We start from the raw sequence: 10,096 nt of genomic DNA on the forward strand, positions 1-10,096 counted from the left end.
AAAAATTGAATTAAAAAATATCTTTAAAATACAAGTCACAACCCCTCACTTTATTAATATCTTTAAAATACAAGTCACAACCCCTCACTTTAGTCGAGTGATAAGCACCCCCGCCTCTTAAGCAAGAGGTCGCCCGCTCCTCGGGCACCTTGGTCCTGCATTTTTTTTTTGCGAAAAAAAGAGAACGTAACAATATAACTGATGTTCCATAAAAATAGGTTGTAGGTGTAACTATTCCTATTCCAAACTGTATATATGTGTGTAACTGCACAGAAATAAACCTATAAGAACAGCCTAATGCATTTGAAACCAATGCTTGACCTCTAATTCATTTCACAGAAGTTCTGATCCCGAGTCATCCTTGTTCTTTGTTCTAACAATCTCAGGGTCGACAGTGTGCTGCTTGCATCCTCTGGGGCCATAGTGCTCTGAGATCTTCCGCACCACCTTCCGACACAGAGCACAGTAATGAACCTGACATGCCAGGCACAAGATGTGGTTGTTGTTTCCTATCTGCTCATATCAGATACAGTGAAATATTGCCCGACATCAGATAAAAAAATTGATGATTAAATCCATATGATATCTGAAAGCCATATCAACATCACCTTGGGATATGGTCGGTGGCATTTTGGGCATGGATACTGTCTGGAGCTGACGGATAGGCTCAGTACTTTTCGTTCAATCTGCACCGCATTCACTGTAATGAAATCAAGTGCCCTTACAGTCTCTGTCCTCCTAGCATTTAAGTAGTTGAATTCACGGTGACAGTTTCTGCAAAACATGTGGTTGCAGCCAGACACACGTATGAAGGCAATACCACAATGAGGACATGGAACGGAAGAACGGAGGACTTCCTTGATGCTAAATATTTCATTTGCCAAGTTGATTCGTCTGTCAATGTCGCCTTTGCTCCATTGGCGCACCCTTGACTGTTCCTGTATAAAACAAACATCACATTGATAATTGTAATCATTCCTCATTGCATTAATCAACCAGACATATATTTCCGGGAAATCGTGTTATACAATAACCTTAGGTACAAGAATGTGTTCCCCTCAAAATGAAAATATAATGAAAAAACTTGTAGTTCCTTTTCTCTACTAACCGAAAGAAATCAGTTCTACAACGATTAATTTGGTAGGGAGATATATCCAGCGGCACGTGCTATTACTACACGCCCTCATCCCAAATTTTCTTGTTCAGCACTTAAGTAGGACACATGGTTCAATTATTAACACTGAAGCTTGGAAAAAAATTGAAACTTTCATGGGGGGAGGCTCCCCATCTGAATATTTTTCGTTGCTTTTTTTTCCAAAAACCTCCAAGAGGCAATGTCTTATAAAGGCGCGCTTATTCAACGCGAGGAAAGGAAATCACACCACAGCAGTGCGTGGTCTTTGAGCTCAGATGAGCGCAGCCAGTGTGACCATAGAGTTATATCCATGCTTGTAATATGTTGGGCCTAAAGTTTGAAATTGTTTTTTACTAAATTCTGAAGAAGAAAATAAGCCTTTTCTTTTATGAAAATGCTTTTAATATGTTGGAAGTTGGACTTGGCTCTGATTGTGAACACTCACAGGTCACAGCTAATAATGAATTGAGACAAACGAGAGATTCTGTAGCGTTTAGCTGGACTTCAAGGAGTATATGACATAGTACTCCTAGATCCATTTACTACCTGTAAGGTGAGAAGTTTTTCTTCTGGAGTAAGAATAACACAGCTCCTCCCTGTGTGACAAGGCTCTCTGCAGCGGGTGCAGAAGTTAAAGAGGCAATTGGAGCATCCGGCTTTATCCTTGTCTAACAGGCAAGCTGTTCCACATCTTGGACAGTACGCTACATCAGCCATTGAATCGAGAGCCTTCTGAAGCATCAACCTTTCGCACCGTTCAAAATCTGCATCTCCTGGCAACCTCTTCAATAGATTAGGAGGAATAATGCCTCCACACTTGTCATCAGGGCACACCAACTTTAGTACTGTTCCTTCCTTGAGATGAATCCTTGAGTAAGTCTCCATGCACCTCTGGCAAAAGTAATGCTGGCATGGAAGCTTTACAAAATCAACGCATGAGGGTAATCAAAAGACACAATTTAGTTCTTACAAGTCTCCTGACATGATGGAACTTAGATTGCCCATGATTAATTGATTATTTCACAGAAGAGTGAACATGGACATGATTATCTATGGTAAGTTTAGGCTTTTGAATGGTCCATTGGTTTAATTAGCAGAGGCTCAATTGTGTACATAATTAGTGAAACGCAGTGACACATGGACACTGCATTTGTTATTGCTTTTTTTTTTTTTGCGGGTGTGCATTTGTTATTGCTGTACAAAATTAGTAGAGGCTCAATTGTGCCTTGACGAATATGCGAAAAATGATATTTTTGTCAGGTTTAAAATGCTGTGCCTTGACGAGTATTAAATAGTTGAAATGAATTTTGAGCAAATATTTAGATTCTAGTTATGTGATATTATTTCCAAATTCCGGCCAATATAGGCTCGAATTCGTGCTCATTAAATCATGGAACCCCAATTCGGCATCCAATGTATATATTTTCAAATGATGAATGGTAAGTCCTGAAAAAATTACTATGTGCAGAACACAGCATATTCAGACGAAAAAAATAGAGATATCATAATGCAGAGCATAGTGCAAGAAATGAGCCCCAGGAAGAGTACCCCGAGCATCAACTAGAACATTCAAGTTACCTGGGTACTCGCTGAAGCAAATCATGCAGGCATGAAGCCCGTGGAGAAAGGATTCATGGCATTGCTCCTCATTGTAGCCGATCAACTGTTGAACGACAGACTCTGCAGACAAAATCTCTCCCACAACCCGAAGATCCACAGGACCAACCGCAGTATGAGGCTGTCGTATGACTATTCCGTTGTCAAAACCAAGATGAGAAAGCATAGAGCTCTGCAGCCAATGCACCCACTCATAAACAACTTCCTGTTCAGCTTGTTGCGCCCAGATCGAGTCGAGCATGTGACAAAGGGAGGAGACCTTCACATTATCCAACCATTGTACACCGAGAGTGAAGTATGGAGGATGATGGCTTGGGTACTATGGAGGCATGAGGCATGTCAATGATAGTGGAGCCAAGTGCTCGACACTGAAGTTTTCAAGGAACTGGCTCTTTGGGTCATCATCATCAACACCCTGGAATGGTTCTACGGATACACTGATGCCATCTGGAATTTCACAATGCACCTGAATCTGCAAATTATTGAAAATGGAAAAACAAGTATCATGATTTTTGTGTGTCGATGATAGTTACTGATTCCTGGGACCCTGTGGACCAATTTAAAAAGTTTTACCTGGAAAGATCGCGGTCCAGCCTTTTCACCAAAAATGCAGATCTTGTCTCCAAAAATTGCCTCCAGAGCTAACATCTAAGAAATAAATAAGATATCCCAGAATAAGGTTACCTCAGCATTTGCTCTTTGAAAAATCAGTATAATTTTTTTACATCCAAGTTTGAGACGACCAATGCTCATTCTCTGTTTCTGAACACGGGTTGTTTTGTATAAGAAAATTTATGGGGTTTTTGCCTTGAAGAGAAGAGAACTCCTATGCAGTAAATTAATTTGCTTATGAAACTATATTCAGATAATGTTTGTTAACCAATGTCAGAATTTCCTCTTCTTCTTCTTTTTTATTTCGAGTGGAACTTCCTCTGTTTTGATATCCTGCACACCATTAGCCTGGAAGTGCCACTCCAATTCTAAAACCAACTTTCCTAGAGTATTGTATTCATGCTTTCAGTCTGGAACCTGCTTAGCTGAATGTCAGAGCAGCAAAATACTTGGATCTTACAGTGAAGTCGCAGCTTATTCCAAATCACAACCTGTGCATGACACAAGAGGACCACAAAAACTGAATGGATGTTCCTGTTTTTCTGCTCAGCTACAGCGAAATTGCACTACACTAGACTTTTTCTGCTACCTCTATCTTCCAGTGTTAGGGTTTGCGGTCTGAAATTACACAAGAGCTTAGGAAAAATTGTGCGCGACTTGGAGGACTCGGTGGACGCCGCGATCAGGAGAGGGGTGGGGTTTGCATTACGAAATTGGCCCAAGGGTTTAACGGCGACGAGGTTTAGGGTGAAGCACAGAGTTTCAGGGGAAGAGGGGGCACCTCGTCTTGCTGGAGCTGGTCGTTGGAGCGCAGCTGCTCGTCCGACAGATCGGGCTCCACTCCCTCCTCGCGACCCCGCAGCGCCATCTCGCGGAGCATCCTCGCCGCCTCCGGCGAGTGGTCGTCGTCGCGGTGAGCGCTCTCCATCTCCATCCAGGGCTCTGCTGCGGGTGGCGACTTGCGACGGTACGCGTACGGGGGAAATTTAGAGACTTTTTTTTGTTATAATTTTGATTGACAGCATGAATTTTGCGTCTACAAAAGTGTGCTTCTGATTATCTTCAACAGGAGTTTGGAGACTCCATCAATTAATTAAGCAGATGACAAATATTTAGATACCCAACACAGAATTAGGGATGGAAACGGACGGATCGGATCTTACCACTTTCAAAACAAATACGAATACGAATACGGATGTTATCAGATACAGATGTGGATGAGATATTATTTGTATACGAATATCGAATGTTTATTCGATTCAGAACGGATATAAATAATAGTGGCATATTGCTTATGTAAATTAGTCAATAGCTATGTAACATGAAATAATCAACTTGTGATATACAATAAGTCAATAATAAATAGGTTTATGAATAGATACTATTGTAATGCATTATAATTTCTACGTTTAATCATACAAAGAGTAAAATTTAACCACTTATTTGGCTTTTATGTTGGATAATTGAAATGTTGGGGCTAGAATTTTAAAAATTGCCTCCCATAATCTTATTCAGATACGGATATATCCATTTTCATATTCATATTTGTGTCAAAATCTTATACCATATTTATTTATTTATTTGTTAAGTAAATTCAGGTGCAGATAATTTCCATTTCTATTTTGATTCAAATGCAGATAGTTTAGATATGAATATGCATTTTCTCAAATACAAATATCAGATATTTCAAATTATCCACTACCACTTTCCACCCCTACACAGAATAGCATCGGCCGATCTGGCTACCAACAAAACCCCGCATAACCCGGTTCAGAAGAACAAGAAAAAGAAAGTACGATAGCACTTCTGACTCTGAAGCCACTCCCCACACCTCTATGCACGCCGACGGCCGCGCCGCCGCGCCCGGCGGAGATGCCACCACCGACCCTTCCTCGCCGTACTTCATCGACGCCGCCCACCCGTACGCGGCCGCCGCCGCTTCCGCGCTCACCTCCCACCGCGCCAAGTCCAAGTGGTCCCAACTCGCCTCCCTGCCGCTCCCCGACCCCCTCCCCGCGTCCGCCGTCTCCGCCGTCCTCCTCCTCCTCCGCCACCGGCCCCACGTAGCGCTCAGCTTCCACCAGTTCGCCCTCCGCCGCCTCCTCCCATCCCGCTCCCCGCCCCCGCTCATCCTCTCCGCCTCCGCCGCGCACGTCGCGGCCGCCTCCCGCCTCCGGCGCGCGGCCATATCCGTCCTCTCCTCCGCCACCTGCCACTACTCCCCCTCCCAGATCTTCAACGCCCTCGCCGCCACCTACCGCCGCTTCGCGTCGGCCCCCTTCGTCTTCGACCTCCTCCTCCTCGCCTACCTCCGCTCCCGCCGCGAACCCCTCGCGGCGGCCTCCATCGCCCGCCGCTACCTCGCCTCCGGCGCCTGCCCCCTCCCCTCCACCGTCGCGCTGCTCTTCCGCTCCCTTCCCTGCGCCGAGTCCGCCCTCGAGATGTACCACCAAATCTACACGCGTCCGGGTCCAAGAACCAACCGCGTGCTCCAGCCGACGGCGCAGACCTTCAACTCCCTCCTCCTCGCTGTCTACCGCCATGGCAAGTGCCAAGATTTCGACATTGTGCTCGACGAAATGGACAGGTACTCCTGCAAGCACAATGTGGGCACTTACAACATTCGGATGGCCGCGTGCTGTGATGACAGGGATATGGAGAAGGCGCGAGGATTGTGGGATGAGATGGTTCAGGGAGGGATCCAACCAGATGTCACCTCATACAACACGATGATTGGTGGGTATTGTGCTGCCGGGGAGGTGGGGATGGCAGAGGAGATGTTCAAGGACATGGAGATTTGTGGGATTGAGCCAAGTGTTACAACATTTGAGTGGTTGGTTAGAGGGCATTGTAGGACAGGGGATGTTGATGCTGCGATGCTTGTTCGTGTAGACCTCAGAAGGAGGGGATTTGGTATGGCGGCGGAGGTTGTCGAGGAGATGGTTGATAGATTGTGTCAGAAGAGGAGAGTTGAGGAGGCGTTATGTATTTTGAGGGCAGAGATGAAGAGGGAAGAGTTCACACCGAGTCGGGGAAGCTATGAGGTGCTGATAAGGGGATTTTGTGAGAAAGGGGAAATGGAGGTGGCGATGAGACTCCAGGCAGAGATGGCCGGGAAGGGATTCAAAGCCGGAGCTGAGGTATACCATGCTTTTGTCCGCGCTTATGAGAAGGATGAGGACCACGAGATGGTTGAGAGGTTGAGGAAGGAAATGGCAGCGATAGGCATTGAGGATGGCAGTGACCTGGAATGTATGCAATGATGCGTTTTTTAAGCTTCGTATGTTGCTGTTCAGGACACTGGTAACCTGTTGTACTTGTCTCATCCAATTTTGTTCATCTTCAGTCTTTACACTGTACATATTAGAGCACAAAAATCTCTGAGTTGTATCTTCAGAAATATATGGAGTCTGAGGGTCTTCCACCTCTATCTGTGAATTTTATTGTTAGGTTCATGACTTCTGGCTGGTTGTGTTAACTACTTTAGTGATCATCTCCTGTGTTATTACCATATATTTCAACTTTTACAGCTTACATCAATCTTTGTGTCATGCACTCATGCATGCCATTGATATATAGTTGTTGCATATGAAAAGGGACATATGATTTTTGCAGGTTTGTTAAGATCTGCGGTACATGTAGCCAAAGAGTTAATTGGCCAGCTCCCTTCATTATTTGAGGTATGTACCACATGGACTGCAACTATGAAGTACAATTTCATGTTCGATGTATGTAGTGTGTGTCGGTGGTTCTAAAATCTAATGTTTCGGTTGGCACCGACGGTAGCCAAAAATAACAATACTTATTCTTATGTCACAGTTCCGCCATAAGAGAGTTGGCAAGTGCTGCATTCATGCTCCAGCAAGGAAGATCCTTGAGACAATGCAAATTATCTGTTCCTGAGCGCATCACCTAACTGACCTCTCATGATCAGGACTTTGGCAGAACTGTATATTGACAAGGGTGAGAGTGCGTGTTATATACATACGTCTGAAAGCTGGCAATTGCAAAGGACGAACTCGCCAAGAGCTGAAGAAGCAAGACAGTAGTGAGAGGCGGTATGTTCATCACCGTGGTCAGTGTTCCGTCAGTCAGTAAAACCACAGCAGCAGGCCAGAGAAGCCAGGCGCTTTGGTGTGATGTGTGTAAAGTTACCTTGGCACTCTTTACCTTGCTTTAAAACGAATTTGCTTCTATCATTCAAATGATATCATGGAAATTTTAGAGGAATGTATTTTAGAATTTTCTTCTATTGGTTTTGGGGTCTGTATCTTGTAAAAAGTCTGCATTAAGTCGAACCTTTTGAAAAAAGAATCTTAGTTTTCTCTATGGTGCAATCAAACAAAGGCAACTTTGTGCTTATCTGATTCAAGTGTGGGTGGCATTGCGTCCCTAAACTATACTGTCTTTTCATCGGTTCAAGCTTTTAGATGAACGAAAATGAAGGCAAATGTTTCCGGTGAACTGGATGCTACATGAAACTCAAGACCTTGCTCAAGCAATATTAAAAAGACTATAGTTGTTGGCTAACACAACATTTATAGATCTAGAATTACACTTGTTAAGTCGAAAGTGTTCTTCTAATCTCGAGCTCAAATGCTGCCAATATGAACAGTAAAATCAGAACGAAAAGAAAACAAAAATCTGATTTATTTTTGACAACAAAATTGCTTAGTTTTCTGTCCGCGTGCATATTTTAGTAATGAAATCACCTTCATGGAGGTCTGGGTAAAAATAACAAAATCATCACTTCAAAATGCTTTCAAAAGTAGACTTTTTTTTAAATCGCAGGCTTTATTACTTATTCATGAGGATTACAATGGATTTGAATACATCCTATATGAAAGAGGGGGTATTGTTTACCCGAAACATCTTCTACGATCCTCACTAGACTGCTTGATGCATCTATGTGCAGCTTCATTTGATTCACGGTTAACATGGACAAGAGAGAAGGATTCAGTACTGGAGCTCACATCATGTCTCAGTTTCAAGGCAGCTGCCACAAAGCTTTGTGATGTTTCTGTGGTTGATCTATGAAAGGATGGCGACCTCATTGACGACTTGGTCAATCTCACCTTGCTCAATGACCTTAGATTTCTTTATAGCGACCACAAGATGATCAGATAAGATGCCTTTGTACACCATGCCATGCCCTCCACGGCCAAGGATCCGTATGCAATCAAAGTTGTTTGTTGCATGCTCCAACTCTGCCAGTGAGAAAATCTTTGTCCTTTCATTTGCATTTTCACCCGATGATATTAGTCATTCTAAAAGGATGCCACAATTCTCTGCAAAATACTACATTTTTATTGCTTTTGGATGTCTCTTCGCCACCGCTCGCTCACCTGTTTTTTTGCTCCTATTTTACTACAGTAGGTATGATGTTCTTAGAAAAAGCCGACCAGTTTTTAAGTAACAAATGTTCATGAAATTTTTTAAAATGAAATTGATTTTTTTTGTAAATTTCAATTTTTCCCTAAAAATGTTCACAGAATTCAAAATGTTCATAGATTTTCTAAAAATATTCGCAGATTTTCTAAAAATATTCACAGATTTTCTAAATATGTTCACGGATTTTCTAAAACTTATTTGTAAATTTGAAACAATCCTCCGTGGATTTGAAAAAAAATCACAATTTTGAAAAAAAACCGAGGTTTTGAAAAAGTTCACAAATTTGGAAAATTTCACGAATTTCAATTTTTTCACAAATTTGAAAAAAAAGTGAATTGAAAATCTTTGCAGAATTAAAAATATTCCATTTTCAAAATGTTCATAGATTTGACAAAAAAGATCACTAATTTGGAAAAAAATTGTGAATTTCAAAAAATGTTCACAAATTTGGAAAAAGTTCACAGACTTGAAAAATCTTCACAAATTTGAAAATTTCAACAAAAAATTAAAACATTATAAATTTTAAAATTGATCCCGAATTTAAGAAAAAAAATCATGATTTTGAAAAAAGTTTGTGAATTTTGAAAAATGGATGATCGAAAAATAAAAATGAAACACGAAGAAAAAAACCATGCATAACTCCTCTTGGAAAAACAAGAGAAAGAAATAAGAGTTAAATGGGTCGAGCCCAAAGTGGAAGGATGGTGCACCAGGTTGCAGGAACACCTATAAACTACACTTAGGGCGCTGAATAGGATTTGGCCCACGCACGCACCTTTAACATTTTTTTAATCTAAACATACTTACTTTATTGATTAAAGATATTTATAGGGATACAATGAAGGTCTGACGGGTATAACAGCCACAGATTGCGCCCGAGATCCAGACCAAAAGCATGCGTAGCAAGGCTATGTGCCTCAAATTTTGAAACTCTACTACAAAAAATGAAAGAACACTCATTAAAGTGCTTAGAAGTTTCGATGACCTCCTTCATGATGCTCGCATAAGTTTATCCGGTCTACTTGTTGATGTCCTGAACCACCATTTGGCAATCGGAAACTATAACCACTTGCAAAGCCAAGTTAGTAGTAAGAGTAAGAGCCTCCCTGCATGCTAACATCATGTTGAATAAAATCAATGCTACTGAAAAAGTTTAGCTCCGCATTGCTCTTGTTAGTATCTTTTGTCTGTATGTTATACTTACATTTATAGCTAGTTGATTATGTAGCATCACTCTGAATCTTAGCTTAAATATTCTTCATTTGTTCCTATATTATCACATCTATATTTACTCTTAACAAAATGTAGAATGAAGGCAATGCTTATGAAGAAGATTCTATG

General features: G+C 41.9%; 1 protein-coding gene and 1 pseudogene across 1 annotated transcript; one reads left to right on the plus strand and one right to left on the minus strand.

The window, feature by feature from the left end:
- Positions 1-22: 22 nt before the first annotated feature.
- Positions 23-4,309, minus strand: LOC119351942 (annotated as a pseudogene).
- Positions 4,310-5,152: 843 nt separating this feature from the next.
- On the plus strand, positions 5,153-7,693 carry LOC119356372 (pentatricopeptide repeat-containing protein At2g15980-like). Its single transcript, XM_037623325.1, has 3 exons — positions 5,153-6,667; positions 6,980-7,044; positions 7,184-7,693. The coding sequence occupies exon 1, from the start codon at positions 5,200-5,202 to the stop codon at positions 6,625-6,627; it is 1,428 nt and encodes a 475-aa protein (XP_037479222.1). The 5' UTR covers positions 5,153-5,199; the 3' UTR covers positions 6,628-6,667; positions 6,980-7,044; positions 7,184-7,693.
- Positions 7,694-10,096: the final 2,403 nt, after the last annotated feature.

Source organism: Triticum dicoccoides, chromosome 2A, assembly GCF_002162155.2.
Source record: "Triticum dicoccoides isolate Atlit2015 ecotype Zavitan chromosome 2A, WEW_v2.0, whole genome shotgun sequence".
NCBI lineage: Eukaryota > Viridiplantae > Streptophyta > Magnoliopsida > Poales > Poaceae > Triticum > Triticum dicoccoides.

Coding starts and splice junctions, on each gene's coding strand:
- LOC119356372 (XM_037623325.1), top strand. CDS start 5,200: ATGCACGCCGACGGCCGCGCCGCCGCGCCCGGCGGAGATGCCACCACC.